Genomic DNA, 25,000 nt, shown 5'->3' with positions numbered 1-25,000 from the left:
CCTTTCAAAACATGAGCCAGCAAAAGTGGCAAGAGCAGAAAGGGGGCTTGGGAAAACGGCATGCCATTTGATATGGAAAAAATCAGGAATATTTATTACTGTAGGGGCAGGTATGTGTTGACGAGCTTTTACTAATCTCTTTGAAGTTTACTGCTGTAACTTGCCAAAGATTGAGTAATATGGTTCATAGAGTCTTTACACTCCAACTTTTGAACGATTCATTTTACAGGTGTTTGTCGCAACTGCAGGGTTTTAATAAGTAACATGAAGAAGCAAAGTGAGAGGATCACAAAAACAAAATCAAATGACGAGGAAAATCCTGAAACTGAGAACCACTCTTCAGGGGAGGAAACAGTAAGAGCAGTTCGAATAATAATTGACTACACCCATAAATCATTATATAATAATATATAATAATATATAATAATATATAAACTACCTAATTGCTAGGTCACACGCAACCATAAATACAACCTTTTAGATAAAAACCTGTTTAACTTAAACCTTATTAGTCTAATTTTCCAGTAAACACAGCTTTTATAAGAACCTCTTTAGGATAAAACCTTGGTTCTAATACGCGGGTTTTACTGTAGTTAACTTAGAATAACTTCTTTTTAATTCGTTACGTACTTCGAAAGTAATTATCTGTCTCGTGGAGTTGGGGCTGGACAATCTGCGAGCGATGCGAATTTCGCAATTTAGTCTAAGCACCCATTTCAAGTGGCGCTGATAAAGAGTTATTAAGTCTAAGCACCCATTTTAAAACGGTTAGCTTTCAATAACTGTGTGACTCGCATGGCTCGCCATGTTGGCTCGTATGACTCGTACTCATGTCTCGCAGCCCCGTGTGGGAGGGGGGGGGGGGGGGTTGCTGCCATATATGCGCTATATAGGTATGTGCCGCTCTGAAGGGTATGGTTTTCAAGCAGTTTACTCCAGTATAGGGTATATAAATCAGAGCGTTTGGGTCTAGAAAAGGGTATCATTTTTCACGAAACTGACTAGGCGCTTGAAGAATTTATCAAGACTAAGGAAATTCCCGCTCAAAAATATAAAAACATCGAGTCGGCAAAGTTTACTCAGCTCAGCCTCAACAGTGTCGACAAATGGCTGTCATCAAACACTTCTGGATATTATTAACTGTCAAGTATCGGTATTTAGACGGAAATCGGTGGGAGTTTACTCTAGTATAGGGTAGCAAAATTCAGTTGAACTAGCTCTGGTATAGGCTAAGGGTTCCAGGGTCCCAGTGGCACATCCACACCCAGAAATTCCTAAAGTTCCCCCCCCCCCTCACCCTCCCCTCCGGGCTCGCAGCCATGACTCGCATGGCTCGCACATTGTAATCACTCCGTCGAGTTTATCAGCAAGAATTAAGCTATTTAAAAAAGAAACACCTAGTAGTGTTTCATTTCCGGAACGGAACGGCTGGAGACCGGATTAGGTAAAATATTGCTCGGTCATCTGTTTATCACATTAATTTCTGTGCTAAAGAACACTCAAGAAACATGGACAGAAACGTGGACGCCAGAACAAAATACGGAAGCCTAGAAGCTAGCGAGGGCGTCAGGGACATAATATTAAGAGCTCAGATCGATGCATAGACGAAGACTAATGCAAGGGGATACGGCTTACTCCACTTCAGTTTTAGTGTGGATTTTGTGGGGCGAGTCAAGGCCATTTCAGTTTTAAACTACTGCAAGTTTTGTACCAGAGCTTGAAATTTACATGTCGATATCAATCATTGAAGCACTGAGGTAACAGGTAAATACAACTTGTCTTCGGCACTCCGTTTTGGCGAGTAGCAGTGACAAACAGGAGCATGCATAAGTGAAGAACATTTGTTTTATGAAGCGTGTGGATTGGTCAATTAAGTCACTCTGCTTGTCAGATATTTATTATTGGGTTTTTCATTTCCGCAATACAAGAAGCTACAAATCATACTTGTATTTTAAATAATATTTTGTCCCTTCTAGGAAGAGAAAACTATATCGACACCCCAACCCGCCACAAGCACACCCTTTCATGATAGTAGGTGTCATCAATTGCCAGAGATAGCAACACCTGAATCGAGCTTGTATTTACCGCCAACAATACTAGAAGCAGATCAGACAAGCGCTAGTGGCATTGAGTTGGAAAGTGACTGCAGACCCATTGAACACCTGAATACTTTCTTAAAAAGTAGAGACATCCAGGGGCACCCAACGAATCTGTTCCTCACATTATCTGTTCCCCAGAGGAATCTTGCTGGCTGGCAAAAATACAGGTGTTTCGATGAGCTGGCTGGGAAATGTTGTTATTGATAGAGGTTTTGCCTGCGAATTACTGACTTTTTTTAGCATTTCAACCCGAGCTGGCTGTAGAAACTCTGAAGACTGAGGACGACTAAAAAAAAAAAAAAAAAAGAAACCCCTTCCCTCTCCCAGAGAGTAGTCACAAACATACGACGGCTGGTCAGAGTGATTGCGCTTGTGGAATAAACCTGTTTTGTCCCGGTTTTGTCGCTTTGTTCGGTCGCTTCGGATCGAGGGATTTGAAAGCGCGCGGAATTCCTGGCTGGGAAACCAACCAATTTTATCTAGCTGGCTGGGAAATTTCATGTGTGTCTTGCTGGGAAAAAGGAACAGATAATGTTTTCCCAGCGACTCTGAAAAACACCTGAAAATGCCTTAATATCATTTATTTTCATTAACTGGGGTGTAATAATACATTTTGCAACAAATTGGTCGTTGGGTGCCCCTGGACATCAGTCCTGTAAGGTACACTCTGAAAACACCATGGGAAGAGGCTAGTGGAAGGACGAAAAGGCAACACGAACGCAAAGCTAAGCAAGCCATTTCAGCCGTCCTTGATGAAATTGCTCCAAATGATGCTGATCGACTCTGGAAGGCTATTATAGCGTCTCAAGGCCACACTGGTTCTGATGGCGTAGATGAAGTCTTGATGGAAACATCTGCTGCTGGCCGTTGAACAGAAAAGGTTTTTCGTTTCAGCAGACGTTCGTGGGAGAACGGAAGTTGCAAAGATTAGTTCTACAGAGTTGAAGGTGAAAATCATTCTGCAAATCTGGCAAAAAACACATAGACGTCTTTTTAAATGAAGAATTATGAATAAAACCTTAATGGTGGAAGAGGATGTGCATAAGAATACATAAAGTTACCCAGTTCTTGTAATCTAATATCCGGAAATTTGATAGTTTTGGCTGTACTTTTTGCAAAGAAACAAGACTACTTAGATTGAACTTGTACATGCACAATAATACAATAATGACTATTAGGATAAACTAAACAGTAGAACAGAGTTCTCAAACAAAATTTAGAAAAACAACTATACCTGAAATTAAATGCTATAGATTCAGAGATTTTGTAAGCCAATTGAGAAATACAGAGTTTCCCAAGAAAGATGTCAGTCAAGCACATCCCCAAGAAAGACCGTTCTACAATCTGTTCAATTCTTTACGACTTTTAGCAGATTTGCATTGTAATATGATTTAGAAACTTTTTATAGAAAATGGACAGACAATTTTCCACTCTAGAATACTAATAGTAAGCGTCAATGTAATGTCATTGTAATTTAATTAATCATTAATTAATTATTAATTAATTATCATTGTGAATACATATAATTAACTGATAATTAATGCTAACAACAGCAAATGCGCAGCTGTTTTAGCTACTTCCTATATGTTTTTTACTTGTGTTGTAATTGTTGTATTTGTGACGAATGAAATAAAGGAAATTAAAAAAAAAAAAAAAAAGATTTGCATTGTAAGATGACGTCTTTTTCTCTCGAGGCTTAAATAGAATAAAGAATTAGTTTTCCGCAAGTTTAGTGTAAGTTTCTTTGCCTTGAACTACAATCGGCGACAAAATTAGTTGAGACAGTTGCCAACAGAGCACACTGGCAACGACACATTCATTGTTTGCAAAGGAAACTTGTCCAGAAAGTACGTTTCCGGGATACCCCTCCCTCCCCCACCCTAATCAATGTTGTACCGCTGTCGACAAGGCTCGTAGAAAACAGAAAAACACAACATTGTCCCGGGGGTGCGGGCCATTTGCGCCGCCGAGCTTGAAATCGACTCTAAAGAATAAGAGTGTCTCAACAATTTTGACGCCGATTGTCTGTATGAAAAAACTTTGCATGAAGTGTAATGACGACTTCTGATAAGCGTTTTTTTTGCATTAATATATGAAATATACACATTTCAATAGCGTTTATGCGTTGTCATGTCATATAGGAATCAGAACATATATCTATCACCTTTTTCTTTATTACGGTGATGCAGCAGTCACTGGTATGATTGCAGACATTTCAGTGTGGAACATGGTTTTCACACAGAAGATTTCTAACGAGATAAGGGCATGTATACGCTTGCCATCTATTTGCGAAGGGCGGAAAGTGAATGATATTGTCAGGGAAAGTGATATCTCACGGGCTTCGATGTGCCGCATGATAAAAAAAGAGAAATTTTAAGGCAAGTAATCACTACCAAGAACGTCAATTACTCCGGTTAAAATGTGGATGTCGCACGCGCAGCGAAGTTAACTTCACGTCACAAACGCTTATTATTGAGAGAAAGGACATCGTACTAAATAATGACAATTTCAAGACGATTTGTGCAGTGTTTTGGATTTGACATACCTTGAAATAAAGTGATACTTTCAGAACATTGCGTGACGTTTAGCATTCCCTTTTGAAATTCAGCATACATAATTCCATTTCAACTTGTTACAAGGGATATGACCCATAAAAAGAGGGAGATATAAATAGCAAAGACAGTTTATAACTCCTGGGACAAAAAAAGAGCAGCAAACAGTGCTGTACTCAGATTTTAGGAACTCCGCGGAGGAGTGGCCACGAGTAACCTAGAGTAACCATAATTAACAAGTAGAATAATTACATTATCTTTTTATAATAATCTTGTGGTTACTCGTGGTTACTCGTGGTTACTCGTGGTAAATGAGAAAATATTGTTTCTTTACTCCCAAAAACATTCATTTTTTACATTTTTTACCAAAACCAGCTCTGCAAAGCATCTGCGACAAGGTGGAAGGTCTTTTTGCACCGACGTAGTAATTTGAGCGTGGAAAGTAAATGTGTTCCCCGGCTGTAACAGCCACCATGTCTGTTTCGCGTTCATCTGCGACACCACTTCGATCAACAAAATCGGCTTCTTCTGATCAATTGGAGTTAGAGGCATAACCCTTTAACAAATCCATACTTTAACGCCACTAACAAGTAGCGTATTAAAGAAGGCAAAAGTGAACAGGTCCATAGCACTTACGTGGAAATCTTCGCTTCGCACAGGACAACGCATTTTTCACACTCGAAAACGAGAATAATAAACTATCCGCAATATTTTAGACCTGTAAAAAGTCTTTCACTCATGTGGTTATATTGACGGACAGACTGGACTATAGGTGCCCGTATAAAGGGTATAAGGGAAGTTTTCTGAAAGAGACAATCGGCGACAAAATTAGTTGAGACAGTTGCCAACAGAGCACACTGGCAACGACACATTCATTGTTTGCAAAGGAAACTTGTCCAGAAAGTACGTTTCCGGGATACCCCTCCCTCCCCCACCCTAATCAATGTTGTACCGCTGTCGACAAGGCTGGTAGAAAACAGAAAAACACAACATTGTCCCGGGGGTGCGGGCCATTTGCGCCGCCGAGCTTGAAATCGACTCTAAAGAATAAGGGTGTCTCAACAATTTTGACGCCGATTGTAGGTAACCAAATAATTAGACGTAAGAGACTAGCATCATCATATCAGCAGTTGCAAATAAAATCAGGTTTAGTATTTTGAATACGTCACTGAAGTCATGAACATAGGATAAGAAAAATAAGGGAACGAGAATGGATCCTTTCGGAGTGCGGGTGCATATATCAATGGACGTTAAACCAAACAAATTTCGCCGACGTAATGGACAGCACCTTAGTATTCACGTTTATGAAGCAGAATTTTTTCTATCCACCGTAACGAAGGCCTTAGCCTATAAATGGCATGTTCACTGCCATCAAGGGCAAGATGATTTCTTGTACATGTCAGTCAGTAGTAAAGAGGTAGTAATAGGCAATGTAGTGATGATGTGGTGTAAGGTAAGTGTGCTGTAATTTATTGAAGTTAGTTACAACACAGTTATAGATAATTACTTTCTAGACCAACTTTTAAAATCCAGGAAACATTTAGAGCAGTCTGTATGTTACAAAAAGTGATTGACCACCAACTTTCAACAGTGGTATCAGGCAAGCAATTTGATTTCATCAGGGAAATGTGATGACAAAAGACAACAGTATTACTTTGGCAGAGTTAAGTCTGATCATGATATGGGACAAATTTATGCCATTTAATTACGTCTATTTAATTGTGCGGTCAATTATGTCTTTAAAAATTCAGTTTAAATCAGACAAAGGGCTCAACAAAAGAAGTAAAGAGTTTGACGTCAACAGCAGAAAATTGTCTTCGTTAGACTCATAGTGACCAGCGGTCTCTTTAGTGTTGGTTTGGCTACGTACCTGCAGCATTTGTGGTCAGTGCATTGAACTTCTCATGCTTTTTTTCGTATTTTTCAAGGAGTGCCCTCTCTTCCAAAGACGACCTTCCTTGTTGTCAAGAGTTCATGTAATCAAGAATGGCAGACAAAAAGATGAACGCTTTCGAGCACCATATACAAGAGCTTAGCGTTGCCAGAAAAGAGGGAAACAGAAAAGAGGAGGGTATTGCATATTTCAATCTGGGCGGTTATTATTATGGCTTGGCTTATTTTGAACAGGCTAAGAGGGATTACACAGAAGCATTAAGGATTTTTAAGGAAATAGGTTTCAGTGCTGAAGAGGAAAAAGCCTGTGGCAATCTCGGCAAAACTTATCACAGTCTGCGTAATTTTAAAAAAGCCCGAAAGTACCACAAGCAAGAACTAAGTAATGCAAAAGAAGTAGGGGATAGGGCCAGGGAGGGCTATGCCTGTGGTAATCTTGGCGTCGCTTATCGCAGTCTGGGCAATTTTAAGCGAGCCATAGAGTATCACGAACAACATCTTAGCATTGCAAAAGAAATAGGGGATAGGGCCTCGGAGGGCAAGGCCAATGGTAATCTCGGCAACACTTATCTCAGTCTGGGCAATTTAAAGCGAGCCATAGAGTATCACGAACAACATCTTAGCATTGCAAAAGAAGTAGGGGATAGGGATGGGGAGGGAAAGGCCATTGGTAATCTCGGCTGTGATTATCTAGGGCTGGGAAATTTTAAGCGAGCCATAGAGTATTACGAACAACATCTTTGCATTGCAAAAGAAGTAGAGGATAGGGCCTTGGAGGGAGGAGCCAATGGTAATCTGGGCACGCTTATCTCAGTCTGGGCAATTTTAAGCGAGCCGTAGGGTATCACGAACAGCATCTTAGCATTGCAAAAGAAGTAAAAGATAGGGCCACGGAGGGCAAGGCCAATTGTAATCTCGGCAACGCTTATTACAATCTGGGCAATTTCAAGCGAGCCATGGAGTATTACGAACAACATCTTAGCATTGCAAAAGAAGTAGGGGATAGGGATGGGGAGGGCAAGGCCATTGGTAATCTCGGCAAAGCTTATAACAGTCTGGGCAATTTCAAGCGAGCCATAGAGTATTGCGAACAACACCTTAGCATTGCAACGGAAGTAGGGGATAGGGCCGGGGAGGGCAAGGCCAATGGTAATCTCGGCAACGCTTATCTCAGTCTGGGCAATTTTAAGCGAGCTATACAGTATTTCGAACAAGATCTTAGCATTGCAATGGAAGTAGGAAATAGGGCCGTGGAGGGCAAGGCCATTGGTAATCTCGGCAACGCTTATCTCAGTCTTGGCGATTTCAAGCGAGCCAGAAAGTGTTACGAACAACATCTTAGCATTGTAATGAAGGTAGGGGATAGGGCTGGGGAGGGCAAAGCCAAAGGTAATCTCGGCAACGCTTATCTCAGTCTGGGCAATTTAAAGCGAGCCATAGAGTATTACGAACAAGATCTTAGCATTGCAAAGGAAGTAGGGGATAGGGCCGGGGAGGGAGGGGCCAATGGTAATCTCGGCAACGCTTATCACAGTCTGGGCAATTTTAAGCGAGCCATAGATTATCACGAACAACATCTTAGCATTGCAAAAGAAGTAGGGGATAGGGATGGGGAGGGAAAGGCCATTGGTAATCTCGCCATCGCTTATGACAGAATGGGTGAGCTTGAAAATGCTCTTCTCCTTCACGAACAACATCTTACTATTTGCAAGGAAACGGAGGATCCAGTAGGGCAGGGAACCGGTTGCTATTGGCTTGGTCGTGTTCATGAAAATTTAGGATCGTTGTGCAAAGCCCTTAATTTTTATTGTCTAAGCATAAAACACTTAGATGAAACAAGGCGTCTTCTTCAATCAGAAGATGCATGGAAAATAAGTTTTCGTGACACAAATCAGTCTGCGTACACAGCTCTGTGGAGAGCACTTTTAAAGAATGGAGAGGTTGATGAGGCTTTGTTTGCTGCTGAACAAGGACGAGCACAGGCTTTGACAGACATTTTGAAGGTGCAATTTGGAGTTGATGAAGAACCTTCCTCGGCAGTTGCGACGACGGATTCTATCTCTGCTGTTATGAAATATTTGCCCATACAAACAGTTTTCATAGCACTTGAAGGGAACACTATCAGTTTTTGGCTTCTGAGAAGAGGAAGTGGAATAAACTTTAGGCAAAAGGAAATCAAAAATGGAAGTGCCGCTTCACTGATAGAAACTACTTTGAAACAGATTGGCGCGGGAACTGTTGTCCGATGCGAGAATCGTACACTTGACAAGCTACGCAGACACTTGTTTTGCGGTAGGGAAGCTCTTTCTGAGACCTTTCAGTCTTTGACCCTCTCCGATAATAACTCTTTGCAGCCTTTGTTTGATGTCTTAATCAGTCCCATATCAGACTTGCTTCAAGCTGATGACTTAATCTTTGTTCCTGATGGACCATTTTGCTTGGCTCCTTTTTCTGCATTAAGTGACTATGTCAGGATCCGTACTGTTCCCTCGTTGACCACTTTAAAACTCATCACAAGTGCACCTGATGACTTCTACAATAAGAGAGGAACTCTGCTTGTGGGCGATCCGTGGTTAAAGGAAGTCACTGACAAAAATGGTAAGCCCATTTTCGAGCGGTTGCCGTGCGCTATACAAGAGGTGGAGATGATTGGAGAACTTCTGCAGACAATTCCTCTCACTGGAAGAAATGCAACGAAAGCTGAGGTGCTGAAAAGAATGAAGTCAGTTGCTTTAATCCATATTGCAGCACATGGAGATTCGAAATTTGGAGAAATTGCTTTGGCCCCAAATCCTGAACGCGCATCCCACATTCCCAAAAAGGAAGATTTCATGTTAACAATGAGTGATGTTCATGCAGTTGGTCTTCGGGCAAGACTGGTTGTTCTGAGCTCTTGTCACAGTGGCCAGGGAGAGGTGAATTCTGAGGGTGTAGTAGGAATAGCAAGAGCTTTTCTGTGTGCTGGTGCCCGGTCTGTTCTGGTGTCACTTTGGGCAATCGATGATGAGGCAACCTTGCTGTTCATGAAGAGCTTCTATCAACACTTAGCAGATAGAAAAAGTGCAAGTTTAGCTCTTCATTATGCTATGAAATCTCTTCGGAAGACGGAGAAGTATTCCGCCATTAAATACTGGGCACCATTTGTTCTTATTGGCGATGATGTCACGTTTGAATTTGGGCACCAGAAGCTCCGAAAGAATGGTAAGTGCTTTTAGATTATGATTTTAATTACTGAAGAGAATTACACTGTACAGGTTCTTAGTCAGCAAGGTGTCAAGAGAAAGAGGTAAGTTGTTCACAAAGAAATGGTTTCAAAATCGGTCACGAATGTAGTTCTTTTACGAACTGCCTTGGGTGGCCACTGAAGTAAATATTGATTGCATTCACCAGGTCAGGTTCTTTTCTTCCTGCACATAACTGTTTGAACCGTACAATGCACTGAAACGAATTCACTAATTGCCGGTTACCTGTGTAAAGTGAAGTTAGATATTGAGGGCTTAAAGTCTACATTTCACAGTGACACTTTGTTCAATAGGAACGGTTTTATTGATGAAAATAATTGTGTTTATTCATTTATCACTCGGAATGAAAATGCTTATCACCATTTAACCCACTATTTTTTTTTCTCTTTTCTTTCTTACCTTTTACAGAAACGGCGTCCAAAACTTGAGAAAACTACTTCTTGTACTCTGATGCGTCAATAAGTCATTTTCCTTACTTCAACGGGCAATTTTCACGCTGGCGTCATTTGACTACAACTACCACAATTCAAATCAAATGAAACCCCTGTTGTCTCGCAGTGATGAGCGCAAACTTCTATTGCGTCGAGAAGCCTGAAAAATGTTCAGAACTTCAACGGGATTTGAACTCGCGACCTCGCGATACCGGTGCGATGCTCTAACCAACTGAGCTATGAAGCCACTGACGTTGGGAGCTGGTCACTTCTGAGTTCACAACTTCCCGTGATAAGTAATTATGAGTGAAAGATATATATATGAAATACATCATATATTGCACTGCGGGTATGAAATCAAATGAGACCCCTGTTGTCTCGCAGTGATGAGCGCAAATTTCTATTGCGTTGAGAAGCCTGAAAAATTTTCAGGACTTCAACGGGATTTGAACCCGCGACCTCGCGATACCGGTGCGATGCTCTAACCAACTGAGCTATGAAGCCACTGACGTTGGGAGCTGGTCACGGCCTTTTTTTAAGCGAAAATTTAAATCTCTAGCCTTCTAATTAGTAGGCACTTTAAGTATAAGGACTTTAGGATCTTTTTGTGAAAAAAGGTGCTGAAAAAAAGCCCATAGACGAAGAAATGGCGCGTTTTTAAGGGTCCAAGGCGGGTTTACACGGTACCATTTGTCGGCCCCATTTTTCGGCCCGACGGCGACGGAGCGAAAATCTTACTTGTATTTTGACGGCCAATGGACGACCATTCATGGGAATGAAAACTGGTCCCATTTAAAAAAAAAACTTTTTTTGAAGTCGGGCCGACACTCAGAGAGAAACTGCCATGTCTTTCAAAGGGTATGCAAGTGGGTAATGCACACAAATACTGAAAATATTAAAGCGCTCAAAATGGCGGATGCTAAAAGGACAACGGGGAGAACTTTGGAGCAAAAATTACCGGCCGACAAATCGTACCGTGTAAACGGGTCTTAAAATGTAACTTCTATGGGATTTTTTGGAGTGTGACTGGGGAAACCGTGAACACCTAAAATATGTTAGGAATGCTTATTGTTTTTAAGCCAATCATGTGTGAGGACTTCACACGCTTAAACCGCAAACTGAATAACCTTTGTTAGTAGTAGATAATACAGGTATTCGCAACGGTGCCACATGTTGAAAGCAACAATTTCTTCGGAGTGCCAGTGATCAGCGAAAGGACAATACAGGCAATGTTCTGTTTCTTTATCACAGGTCTAAGAGCTTAAACGATCAGAATTAGCTCAAATTAAATCCATTGCCCAGGAAATGTAAAGACGACACAGTTCTTGCCGCGCAAACAACAGTAAATAAACACTCTGCGGTCGAATGGGCAATATTTCAGGTGTTCACGGTTTTCCCAGTCGCACTTTAAGGGTCAACACTCACGGCCATCCCTCAAAATGACATTGGACGTTTCGTAAGGATTACACGACCCAATATCCCATCTTAATATGACAAGTTTACCGCTGTAAAAAGAATGAAAACAGGCAGAATTAGAGCTTTAGTTCAACAAGAAATAACGTTTCTAAGCAAATCAGGTCTGATCTACAGTATTTAGGTTAAAAAAAAAAAAAACCACTTTAAAGACGGTTTACCTCTCAGTTGTTTTGCTGGGTACCACTATGTCAATTTCCCGGGAGCTTGTCTCGTTAGTCTAGTAGATATCAACAACTGCAATGAAAAGCCGTTGATCTGGGTTCAACTCTTTGCTTCTCTCATTCTGAATCGTCTCTAAATGTTTAAAATGTTTGTGTCTTTGAAGTAGATTTGAAGTCTGAAGTAGATTGTACGTCGTGTAAGTTGAATTAAAACGGGAAATGTCAGTTTCAGGGACGGGCATGAGTGTTCATCCACTTTAAGGGGGCCAACGCAAAATTTAAAAAATGACCAACTTCTTGAGCAAGTTTCTAGAAGCTAAAAAACTAGGAAAGTAGATATTTACTATACATAGGAGGTTTTAAGTCTCAAGAAATTGCTAGAAAAAGATTCCAGAATCAAACAAATAGGAAACGATAGATGGATGGATTTTCTAAGATATTGCCACCAGAGGGGCAAGGCAAAACATTTTTAAACGGGCGATTTCTGAAGCAAATTTCTAGAATAACAAAAGCTAGGAAATGAAAGTTACCTGATCTCGTAATTAGTCTGCATTGAAAGTTTAACGACTCTAAAAATTATCTTGGGCAAACTTCTTGATTTGAGTGATTTAGCTGGGCAATTTTTTTATGGAAACTTCCAGAAGTTAAAAACTAGGAAATAAGAGTGTTGCTTGATCTGTTAATTAATATCCATTGAAAGGTTAGGGACTATAAATATTTCATTCTTTAGTCGTAGACTTTTCGATGCAAACTAGTTAAAAGATAATGCATAGATTACTAAGTAGGAAACCCCTTACTCCAAACGGGCGGTGTAATGAACTAGCATACTCAAATACAAGATGATATAGTCATAGTCTAGTTATTTGTAAATAAACATACGAAACCTCTAATGTGGTTTACTTACAGATAATTGCGAGGAGAATAATTACATTGTCCATTTTATTGTCCGTCGATGCAATCGTCGCAAATGGCAACTTGAGCACACATTTGCTGCCGTACACGCGGCTTTATAGCAAAGTATTTTATTGACTTTTCAAACAAGCAGTAAACAGGTTTTCTACCACTGTTAGTTATTTGTTTTGGCAAATGGACTATGGGCGCGTTTCATTTAACCGAAAGAGAGTTTAAGCAAGACCTGGACCAGCGACCGTGCAAAATCATGACGCCATCTTGGCTGTGGGGCAAACGCGGCTAAAATTACAGGAAATGTATGGGAGTTTGGCCGACTTGGAACCGCTGTAACGCCGCTGCAAAGAGGCGGAATTCCGTAGTGAAAGAGTCTTTTAAAAGACATTTACACTCCGATTAATTTCATGAAATATAATAACGAGTTTCAGGCTACAACGATCATATTCGAATTTTTAAAATTTCATACAAACCCTTCTAATCAATACCATGCAAATTGCCGCGAAATTGGAAGGGAAGCCACAGAAGATTTCTGATTCGAATTTACGGACGTCTTACCTTCCTTAATGGCTGTATTTTCTGATGAATGAATGATATCAATAAAAATTTTTGAAGTAGGGGCAAAAGTTGGAAATCCGTCTCTTTTTTGCCTGTTGCCAAGCAACTAGTGCACTTATCTAAGCCCGAGGGGAAACCCCTGTAGGTTTGGCATTTGATTTTCAGTGCCTCCTCCTCCTCCTTCCCTTTCCCTCGGGAATTATGCGTATAATCTTGGCCCCAGGGTGGGGGTGTTTGATATTTTTGTCAGGAGAATGGGACCTAAACACATGTGTTTATTGAAAGCCTTGAAAGCAGTATGAACAGAAGTGTCACTGACCTTTACTTTAGCCCTGTGGGCCGACTCAGCAGACCAAAGAATAGAATAAACTCAAGAATGCGGACAGTGGATTTAAATTTTATATATTTGATTTTTTTCTTATAATATATCAGTCATGTAAGTTCTCGTGGAGTCCACACCATTCCGGATTTTTTTGCGGAATCATTTCTCGGGATCATCAGTTTCGATCCAGGGATCACTTTTGATCCCTCGACTGATACTCGACTGATACTCGCTCTAGGGTTTCTCCTTTCAGCTATATATTTGCCATTCAGTGACATGCGCTTGACAGTACATACAATTTTCTGTTTTGTTCTTCCTTTTTAATGTCATCTGCAGATTTGTTTTGTAGAAAAGTGTGTTACCTGGTATTTACTTTTGCAGGGAATAGTGATTACATTTTCCTGTTTTTTTTTTCCTTTTTCCATTCGCAAAAGAGAGTAAAATTAAATTACCTGAGAGTGATGAGTTAGTAGGAGAGGCAAGGAAGCTTAGTGGTTCGGGGCGTAAAACTTGAAATTGTGAGTTGCCAGGCTCATGTCATACTGACCACCAACAAAGAGTCATATGATTGGGCTAATATCTACGGTTTAACGTTCTCCTTGTCAGCACTTGCGAAAAGCCAACTGGTCTGTTTCTCACTAGTTTAATTTCCTTAAGATGTGTTGTGTTGAAATAGTGTGTCAATGAGGGGTGCGATTATTTAGCACACATTCTTGTAGTGCTACAACAAGTTGCAAAATTGTTGAGACACTTTCATTAAAAAACACCTTTTCTAGCTTCCAATGCCCGCCGTATCTAGAATTTAAACCTTTCCCACTTCCTCTCCCCTCTCCCCCTTTCAATGTTGACTGCTTAAGTTCCCAACATTTTTTTGTCTTGCTAGCAACATTGATAAGGGGGGGAGGGGGAAGGGGGTCTGCAGTGTGAGAGATAATAGGGAAATGAATAACGCCCTAAGAAGGTGAAGTGTCTCCGCTATTTTTGCAACTTGTTGTAGCAGTCTTTTCTCTAGCCAGTCAAGCGCCTCCCTCTTTGCACCTCGCTTTCTCCCCATTCTCCCCTCGGCTCTTTGGCTCGCTTTTATGACTAAAACGAATGGCCTGACTAACTTAAAAGGGACTGCTGGCAGGTGCACATCACCATTCTTCTGAAAATACATCGAACAGGCAGCATTTTGATTGATGCTAGCCTCTGGGAGACAATGGAAACAAGAACTAAGATACCAAGTGTTCCGACTATGAACCAGTAATCGAAGCCCTCTTTTCATGACCACGTCAGAAATTCTTGATGGCGTCACCCTTGTCCAGAACAAGTCTAATCCATATGCAAAGACAAGACATGTTGATTCCAACCCAGACGCCACAGTGTAGATGTTGTGGTTTAATTTTGCTTTTGGTTTGAATTTTTCTTAAACCGGTTGGTTTTATATGAAACCAGCTTAAATTTTTTTAACTGTTTTTTTTTTTTTAATCAACTGTCTAAAAAAGGGATTTTTCCTTTTTTGAGGGGGTGTTGTTAAAAAAAAAACAAGGGCTTAGTTTTTTAGTGGATCTAAAGGAGAACTAGATATCTTTTCCTCACTTCTACTGACCTACCCCTCCCTGATCCTCTATCGGGACCTAAGCGATCTGTTAAGATCACCGATCGTTTCACATGTACCTCCGCAAATGTCATTTATTGCATAACCTGTACGTTATGCAATAAATTATAAATTGGTGAGACAGGTAGACGACTAGGTGACCAATTCCGCGAACACCTTCGCGATGTTGAGAAGAATGACAAGGATGCATCTAAGCCAGTCGCTCGCCATTTTAATCTGCCTAACCACTCCAAAAAACACATGGCTATCTGCGGCCTTTCCCTACATCTAGGTACGACGGAAAGCCGCAAGAATCTGGAACAAAAATTCATCTTTCAAATCAGCACCCTTAATCCTCACGGTATTAAGGAACGCTTTTCATTTAACTAATATATTCCTGTTTTTCACGTTGCCATGTTACCACCAATAGCGTAGCTCGTACTCTACTATAAAAACTACACGTAACCCATAATCCCTCGATTCGCTCTGACGAAGGGCTAACGCTCGAAACGTCGGCTTTTAGAATCTCTGTACGGTGGCCAATTTACATTATCAACTCCGTTGATAAAACCAAATTTTTGTTCATTAGTGGTACGTTTGTAAAAAGAGGCAGTTGAGAAACTTGTGACATTCTACGGTCAGCCTTGCCACTGGCACTTTCGCATTAGCTTTATTTTTATTGAGTAATTAGGGTTATCTGATTTATTTTTCATTCCGTAGTTTATAGATTTACCTTAAAACCCCAAAGGTGGTGCCCCTGCATTTTGTCGGGGGTACACGGTCCCTATTTCTCCTAACAAGAGAGTTTTTAGGGTTTACGAGTCCATCTTTGGCACATAAAGGACGTTACCTGATGTATCTCTCATTCACTTCGTTGTAAGCTTATAGTCACAATGGTTAACCAAGTTGAACGCACCATTGTCTCAACCGTTGAGTGTAGTGAAGGCAAAATTTAAGGTTTTTGGAGCAGTGACAAAAGGAAAGCCTGAAAAACTTTCCTTTCCTTACCGCTCATTTAATGTTAATGAATAACTGCCATGATTCTCTCCGTAGCTCAAATAAATATGATTCTCGGAAAATAATTTGTGAGTAAAGTGGTGACTGACTTTTCCACAAACACAGCATGAAATATGTTCGCCATGAACCAAGGAATCTACTGATAGACTAGCCCTTGGTGTAGCTATAGCAAATCACAAAGAGAATATAACCAAAAAAAACGGTGAAAGAAGGAAGGCCCGAAAAGCAGAAGTCCGAAATTCATACATCTCCACAAAAATTATGAGCAAAAAATCCCAAACACCTTATTTCATCGTTATTGAAATAGGTAACATAAGAGCCTGCAAAATCGCTCGTGAACAGTAGGGAAAAAAAATCCTCTTTCCAACTACGCTATTGGAGGTTCGACTTAGGGGGTATTTACATGAGACCTAGACGAACTCAGACCGGTATGAACTTTTACTGGTATGAATATTTTGCAACCGTTTACATGAAACCGGGACGAAATGTTTTGGTGCATAATTTAATCGGGACGAAATGCTGTTTTGTCAAATAAATATACGGTGGATCCAAAGATATACAGGCTTGAAATTTCTGGACCCGGTCTACCTGAGATTTGTTCTCATTTACATGAGAATGGTACGAACTCAGAGCGCTCCGAGAATTTCTCGTCTCGATCCAGCAACCGAGACAAAAGCAGACTGGTCTGAATTCAATGTCGGGTCGGTCTCATGTAAATGCATAAAAAAAAAATGTATGGAGGCCGATACGAATTCGCGCCGGTCTGAGTTCGCACTGGTTTCATGTAAATACTCCTTTAGTAGTCTGTAACATATCAACATCTGAAGTTATTGCAATTTTGGCAACTTGAATCACCTTTCCCATTCGATAGCACTATTTTTGTTTAGTAATACCCACGTTAAAAATAAGATATTTAACAAGACGGCACATTCAAAACTAGAAATATCACAAGAGAATAAAACTGAAATCACAAAACCTCGGCAAGTAAACAACGTAATAAAAGGGCGCTGGAAACGAGGTTGGAAGAAGCACTGCAACGAAAAGGTCAGCGGGTTCCAGCCACAAGGAAACGCAAAATGACAGAGGTTTGTTTCCGCTTCACATCCAAACAAGTAATGATAAAGTGACATTAAAGCGACCATTAATTTAAAAGAGTGAACAAATTTTGAGAAACTTCACTGCATTTTGACGCGTCTTTGAGAAAAAAATGGCAACTATTTTGCAGATTTCCCATAATTTTTGAGGAACTTTTTACAAAAGAGAGCAACATTTAAGAAATTCCTGCAACGTTTTTCCTCGGCTGGCTCTGCCCCGAGGTGCCAACGTTTACTTTTTAAATAAACCATTTTGGGCAGAAAGTGTAGCCCCTCAGCTCAGATACTGCGGTGATGACAGTTCACGTGTGGATCATCAAAAGAAGGAGAAAAACGTATTTACGCTAATAGTGGAATGACTCTTACAGAGAAAGCAAGGTAACACACTTAAACACCAACCCGGTTTGGCCAACACATCAAGCATGCGCACAAGCATTCCACCCGGTCAATTAGCAGCCATGGCCAACCGTTTCGGTCTTTCTAGGCCTCATCAGCATGGCGTAGCTAACATACGATGCGGAAGTTTAGGCATGCCTTTAACTGGCATCTCCACATACGAGACGTGAGGTGGACTGTGTTGAGAACAGCAAAACTGTTCTCCCACGGCAAGGCGCGTGTGGGAAGGTGGATCACATTAAGAGATCGGTGTGTTAGCGTGTGTCACCTTAGTTTTTTTGTCGTTTTCACTATTACAGAGCTTTTCACTTGGAAACCCCATTAGAACACTTGAGACAATCAGCTGTTAGGTACGTCCATATATTTTGAAAGGCCCTTTACAGCACCTAAATGTCCACCTTACGAACCCTTTTTCTTCTTGCAAAATCCTTAATCCTTTTACCCTTTAGCCTGGAAAAAAGCTTCCTTTTTTGAGTGGGATCTCCCCGTGCGGTGCACTACAGAGGGTATCCCACCTGAAGATGGGTAAAGAACTCATCTATTAACCGAGACATGAGGGCCTGGGAAAATGATTTTATTGCATGCTTATTTCTGCCCGTCGCCGTTACAACCACACTCAGTTCTACTGACGAACTCGCAGTACATTAGTTTACGGTAAAGCTCCCCAGACTTCAAAAGCCTTCAAATCCTGCAATTACGCGTTTTCGACATCATTTCACGGCAAACCATTCTAAACTCGATGCATGTCTGGAGGCATGTAACGGTTAAAGCGCGAAAGCGTGATATCGTCTAATTATTATACTTACGGCTAAAATTAGGTGATATCACGCAAGCTTGAGCGCTATAACTGTTTTATAATTCAAGACATTGATAACAAATGAAAGATTCCGAAATTGTAACATTTGTGAAGCGGCACCGGTCCGTCATTTTCACATTCTCTTGGGAAATCTACATCTATCGCCGAATAGACGTCATGTAGACCTACATCTATCGAGAGCTTTCTAACCATATTTGGGCAATGTATCAATTATTAATGTGTTGAATAGACCTTTTTCGCTTGTACATTTTGTTTTCCCAATACAGATCATATGATAATACTAGGGAGGTTTGGTCCTTTGTTTTATTCATTAAAAAGGGTGCATGGAAGCATGCATGTGACTGCATGCACTCTTTTTAATGAACAAAACAAAGGACCAAACCTTCTGAGTATTATCACAAGCCTGTATTGGGAAAACAAAATGTACAAGCGAAAAAGGTTACAGATATGGCTCCCTAAGGATATAAAATGTGTTTCCGTTTTGCTGCCGTTGCGTGTTAAAAATCAATAGGTAAAACTGCTGTTTTACAAATCACCCTTACAATGACAAAACAAGTTCCAGACCTACAGCAGGGACAACTAATAATGCGACGGTGTCAAAGCTGCCTTCCTCTACTTGCTAAAAATCAAATTATTAAAATGTGTTTTTTTACTAACCACTCTTACAATTAATAAACAAGTACGTTCCTGACCTATGGCAAGGAAAACTAGTTATGCGACGGTGTCCGGCAAATTTAAAGCTGCAGCGCTAACTTGGTGTCATCTCTATGCCTTGGTATCCTGGACCATATCCGGTGGTTGGTTTGGATGCGGCTCCTTTAGTGCCTTTTGCTTCCTCTTCACTCGCATGCGGTATAGAAGGACCGATGCGACAACCGCGAGCAAGAGCCCAGCTACAGCACAGCCCACGGCTGAGAAAAGCAGAACATTGTTTGTACCTTTCTCGCGAACCACCTCAGTGATTGTGCCTGTTTCATCTTTGTCCACGTCTCCACCCATGTTGGGAAATGCGCTCTCAACCATTACCACATACTTCCTGTTCAAGTGCTCGTGGACAAACTCTTCCATGATTTTTTCAAACTTTTGGCATTCTCCCTCACGCGCGCAGCCCAAAAGTTCTGTACAGATGTCGTGAAGCATGTCAATCCAGCGTGGAACCTTTGCTGTTTGGTTGTCATGGAAAGCGTCGCTAAGATACCAAAAGTAACCTGTGCGGTTGGTCACGCGACGAATGGCAGCGATCAGAGGAAGATACTCGCTCCAGCTCAGCTCATGAGGACAGAACGTGGTGCTGATTGGCGTGAAAGGCCTGACCATCTACGTTTAATTCGGCGTCGCACTCGGTAGCAAGCGTAAACAGACGAGATTTCTTCACCTCTCCTTTCTTACCGTATGAGCGAACAGTATCGGCATCAATTACCATGTGGTCTTTTGTGAAGCCATCGTAGGTTGTGAAATTGTCGGTATGGGCCCTCGGATAAACAGCTGCCACCTTGCACCAGCCAGGCATCTGCTCAGTTCCCCTGATCCCACGGATGGTGTCGCCGTTGGACAGCTGAGAGACGCGAATGATCCCCTTGGTCTGCTCCTCTACGCGCATTTCACTGGAAACACAGTTGACATTGCAACAGTTACTGCAATCCTCGCATTTTTGATTCTCTGCTAATGCTCCAGGGACAAGGATGCCGACGATTACCAGCAGCAAAATCGATAAGTGACTCATTGCAGCTTTGAATAGTCTAAAAGTGGAGAAACAAACATCGACTGATTGACGCACAAATGATTGACTGTTCTGTTTTCAAATGAATATTTCCGGCTCTTAGTCACAATATTGATTTTTCAGTGTAAAGAAAGAATTAGGGGTAGGTAAAACACTTGGACAAAGTTTAGGAAAACTGCGACAGCGTCTGAATGACAGCTAAAACTCTGATATTAAAAACTAAACGCAATCACTCCGCAAACCTCTTACAGAGCTTTACCGTGTCCGTCAACAGTACATCACAGAACAAGCTCCAACAATGAAATTAACAACCATTAATTTGCAGACAATAATTATAAGCCGTTATGAATAATTTAGCAACTCAATAATGAGTAAATCAAAATGGTATCTTAAAGCTGCACTCATCCAAAACACAGTTTAAAAGCAAACTTGAATTGAACGGCCAGACATTGAAGGCTCGGTTTCGAAAAGCATTCTATGTTCCCATACATGTATCTTGTGTTAGGCAGGAAGTTCTAATTATAAACTAAAACGAGAGATGACTTGTTCCTGTTAAGCTTTTCCACGAAATGTAACCTAGTTAACATGCAAGTTTTGCTTGACGTATAAGTACGACAATATAAATTTCTAGCCAGGAGTGTCCTGTTCTAAGCATTGTATCTCTGCAACAGAATAAAAATGGCTTGTCTGCTATCAGAGCTCTTAAAATTTCCCCCTCAGCACCTATTCAAATTTGAGCATTTTCAACTCAGTTTCTTTAAGACTGAAACGAACGTCATCACAGTAACTCAGAGTAATTACTACAGACGAAAACAAGGCAATGAATCAATTAGAATTCAAAGAAGATTCGAGTAGCCTGCGCTAAGCGCGGGAAAACGCGTTCGAGCGAGTCACAAGTGGTTTTGGTTTTACTTTTGATTTGAGGAAGTGGAGCGAGATTTTTGAGCCTAATGCAAAGTGTAGATATGCAACCCCCTCCCCTAGACCCTATTTCAGACAACAAGAAGAGAGTTTAAGTGCCCCATTTTTGACCAAAACATGCTACTGATTTGGCATCAAAGTTCTTGTAAAGATAAAACTCTATACCTTGCTTCAGACTACAGAAAAGAAAGTGGCCCATTTTCGGACCAACATTGTCACGATCTGTAACGTCCCAATTTTAGACCAAAATTGCTCGAGAGCCATACCACTTGGAGCGATACACACCCATGTTGACATAAGGGAGCATGCACCTACACAACCCCCCTCCCCCCCTCCTAATACCATGGGGACAAAACCAAAATCAACACTCAATTGGAAATTGCTCTTTGACCAAATTATATATCATGAGTTAACCCGAGCTCTGTTTTGTGCGTTCAAGTCAACATTGCTCTTAGGAATGTATACGCAGATCACCTCAAAAGGGAAGTTGTTACGAAAAATAGCGTTGCTTGACTAGCGTTACTGTCTAGAAGCTTCGCGAGAGTTCGTAGTTTGTTTATTTTTAGGTTCGTGCGTAAGCGTTTCTAAATTGGTGTGTTTTGTAATCTTTCTATAATTAGATTGATTACTAATTTAGAAAGTTCTAGAAGTTTACTGTCAGAGTATACAAGTAGACGAGTCCAAGCGGAGTGTTTTCTAACTAGTTTTTCACAAGCGAAGAGAGTTGGCGTTAACCGTGTTTAGTCAAGTGTGACAGAAGCTGTGTTTATTCAAGTTGGCGGAGGCCGTGTAAGTTTGTCGAATACGTGTTGTTCAGAGTTTTACTTCGTGGAAACTACGTTCATTTTGGAATAAATCTTCTTGTTGTTGTTCCGACAACCCTGCGTTCAGTTTAGTTTGCAAACTACCTTTCGTCAAAACATTCCAACTCGTAACACTGGGGGCCTGTCCGGGAGAGGAATTCATTTGTTTGCCGACTACGGAAACCAGGAAAGGATCACAACTTGGAAGGAAGTAGCTGCGCTGTGGAAAAAGTTGTAGCGAGTGAAAGAGCCGTGGAACTTTAGTGCTGTGAAATGGAGAAATTTATTCAGCTTGGCGAAAAGTTTGGTCTGGAAGGAGAAAAGCTGCTTGAATTTGTGCGTGAACAAGAAGAAAAAGAAGACAAACGTAGAGAAATAGAACGAGAAGAGAAACGTAGAGAGGACGAACGTGAAGAGAAACGTAGGCAGCTTCAAGAAGAAGAAGAGAGGGAAGAGAGACGCAGACGACAGGATGAAGAAAGAGAAGCGAGACGTCAGGAAAGAGAAATTAAGAAGTTACAACAGGAAGCTGATCTCATGAGACAGAAGGAAGCTGCTGAGGTTGCCAAGAGAGAACACGAGTTAGAACTTGCTAGAATAGCAGCAATGAATGGTGATAGCCGTACTGCAGAAAGAGGTGACAGAGAGGATCGGGCTAAAGCACCTAAACTCCCCTCGTTTGTTGATGGCAAAGACGATTTGGACGCGTATTTGCAGAGGTTCGAGAGATTTGCCGAGACAGCTAAGTGGAAAAAAGATGGATGGGCATCGAAGCTCAGTGCTCTGTTGTCTGGACGGGCACTAGAAGTGTATTCACGTCTATCGGAGGACGCAGCTAAGGATTATGAGAAGGTAAAGATTGCGTTAATGAAGAGATATGACCTTACCGAAGACGGCTATCGTCGAAAATTTAGAGCATCCAAACCAGAAGTTGACGAAAGTCCGGAGCAGTTTATTGTGCGATTGGACAGATACCTGTTACGGTGGCTAGAGCTTTCGAATACTGCGCGAAGCTTTGATGGTCTTAAGGACTTGATCGTGAAAGAACAATTTATTGACTCTTGCCCTAAGGATTTGGCAATTCACCTGCGAGAAAGGGCACCTGAGACTCTAGCAAAGATTGCGAAGATCGCTGACCAGTACTTGGAGGCTCACGGTAAACATTTGTTCAGCTCAGCGAGCAGAAAGCCAACAGTGCAGCCTGAGAGAGAAGAGGCCAAGAACATGCAGATTAATCCACCAGCTCTGCATTGCTTTAAGTGCAACACCCGAGGTCATAAAGCCGTCAACCGCCCAACCCTAACAAGAAAGTGTTTCCTATGTGCCAAGCAGGGACATGAAGCTAGAAACTGTCGATCAGGTGGACGCAGATCAGGAGGACAAAGTAAGGATGGTAATCCTGTGCAGCGTGGTCAAGTGAGTGTCAGTTGTTTAGTTCAACCACCTGAGGATAAACCTACTGATGAAGAAGTTAAGGCCTGTATTAAAGATGATAAGTTGCTGTTAGCCTGTGGTAAGAAGATTCCATTGTTGAGTAGTGTTTGTGTTGAACCGTTGACTGGAGTGAGAAGTAAAATGCCTGTCGTGAAAGGTAGAGTTGGAGAGAAGTCTGTTGATGTCCTTAGAGATACTGGTTGTAGTGGAATTGTAGTAAAGAGGGACCTTGTGTCTGAGGATCAGTTTACTGGCGAATTTAATGTTATGCTGCTCATTGACAATACGGCAAGGAAAGTTCCCATTGCAAAGATTGATGTTGATACACCTTATCTCAAGGGCCAAGTGGAAGCGCAGTGTCTTCCCGATGCTGTTTATGATTTAATTATTGGTAATGTACCAGGCGCAAGAGCCGCTGACGACCCAGACCCAAGCTGGCAAGTTCCTGTACAAGAAGCTTGTGCTGTAACCACGAGAAGTCAAGCTAAGAAAGCTGGAGAACATATTCCGTTGAAGGTACCGGATACCAAAGAAAGTCCTGTAATTGATAGAGAAAAGCTCAAGCAAATGCAGCGTGATGACGAGAGCCTACAGAAATTTTGGGAGAAAGATGACGTAGTTGTGAGAGGCCAGGCTGAGATTTCATTTGAAGTGAAAGGTGGAGTTCTGTACCGCGTCTACAAGCACCCTTATGTGAACGGAGGAAAACCCCTGAAGCAGGTTATGGTTCCTGTGCAGCTGAGAAGTCGAATAATGGAACTAGCGCACGGATCGATCATGGGAGGTCACATGGGAATAAAGAAAACGACTGATAAGATTCAAAGCGCGTTCTATTGGCCAGGCATTCAAGGGGACGTGACTCGTTATTGCAAGTCCTGCGATGTATGTCAGAAGACAGTTAACAAGGGTTCCGTACCGAAGGTTCCCCTAGAGAAGATGCCATTAATTGACAAGCCATTTAAGAGAGTAGCAATCGACCTGGTTGGACCTATTGTTCCCCCGAGTGAGGACGGTCATAGATATATATTGACATTGGTCGACTTTGCAACTCGTTATCCTGAAGCTGTCCCGCTGAAGAACATTGATACTGAAACTGTGGCAGAAGCGTTGGTGGATATCTTTAGTCGTTTGGGAGTGCCTGAAGAGATCTTGAGTGACCTTGGTACGCAGTTCGTCTCTGAGTGTATGAAGGAAGTGACGCGGCTTTTGAGCATTAAACAGCTCACCACGACCCCTTATCATCCTATGTGTAATGGCCTGACGGAAAAGTTTAATGGAACAATGAAGAGCATGTTAAAGAGATTGTGCAGCGAACAGCCAAGACAGTGGCATCGCTATATTAACCCGTTGCTGTTTGGATATCGTGAAGTTCCGCAGGAGTCTACTGGTTTTTTGCCGTTTTTTAGTTGCTGTATGGAAGAGCTGTCAGAGGACCGATGTTTATTCTCAAAGAGCTTTGGACGAAAGAGCTGGAGAAGCCTGAAGTAAAGAACAGCTATCAGTATGTGTCTGAGCTACGCGAGAAGCTTGAAGATACCCTCAAACTGGCGCACACCGAGCTTCAGAAAGCCCAGAACAA

General features: G+C 41.5%; 2 protein-coding genes and 2 pseudogenes across 2 annotated transcripts; 3 read left to right on the top strand and 1 right to left on the bottom strand.

Annotated features, from left to right (window-relative positions):
- The window catches only part of LOC137974459 (tetratricopeptide repeat protein 28-like), a 282,236-nt pseudogene that overhangs the window by 34,497 nt on the left and 222,739 nt on the right, over nt 1-25,000 (top strand).
- Nucleotides 6,638-7,384, top strand: LOC137972596 (G-protein-signaling modulator 2-like). The gene has a single exon (XM_068819337.1). The coding sequence runs from the start codon at nt 6,638-6,640 to the stop codon at nt 7,382-7,384; it is 747 nt and encodes a 248-aa protein (XP_068675438.1).
- Nucleotides 7,361-12,923, top strand: LOC137974451 (tetratricopeptide repeat protein 28-like). Its single transcript, XM_068821457.1, has 2 exons — nt 7,361-9,745; nt 10,195-12,923. The coding sequence occupies exons 1-2, from the start codon at nt 7,501-7,503 to the stop codon at nt 10,212-10,214; spliced, it is 2,265 nt and encodes a 754-aa protein (XP_068677558.1). The 5' UTR covers nt 7,361-7,500; the 3' UTR covers nt 10,215-12,923.
- Nucleotides 19,002-25,000, bottom strand: part of LOC137974457 (uncharacterized) — a 9,153-nt pseudogene continuing 3,154 nt past the window's right edge.

The sequence above is a fragment of the Montipora foliosa genome, chromosome 10 (genome assembly GCF_036669935.1).
Source record: "Montipora foliosa isolate CH-2021 chromosome 10, ASM3666993v2, whole genome shotgun sequence".
Taxonomy (NCBI): Eukaryota; Metazoa; Cnidaria; class Anthozoa; order Scleractinia; family Acroporidae; genus Montipora; species Montipora foliosa.
This window is presented reverse-complemented; position numbering and strand designations above follow the sequence as displayed.

What these genes read in the sequence shown, in the direction of transcription:
- LOC137974451 (XM_068821457.1), top strand. Translation starts at nt 7,501, where the DNA reads ATGGAGTATTACGAACAACATCTTAGCATTGCAAAAGAAGTAGGGGAT. An exon ending in CCAGAAGCTCCGAAAGAATG is followed by an intron (nt 9,746 to 10,194) that starts GTAAGTGCTTTT and finishes TACCTTTTACAG; the next exon opens with AAACGGCGTCCAAAACTTGA.
- LOC137972596 (XM_068819337.1), top strand. Translation starts at nt 6,638, where the DNA reads ATGGCAGACAAAAAGATGAACGCTTTCGAGCACCATATACAAGAGCTT.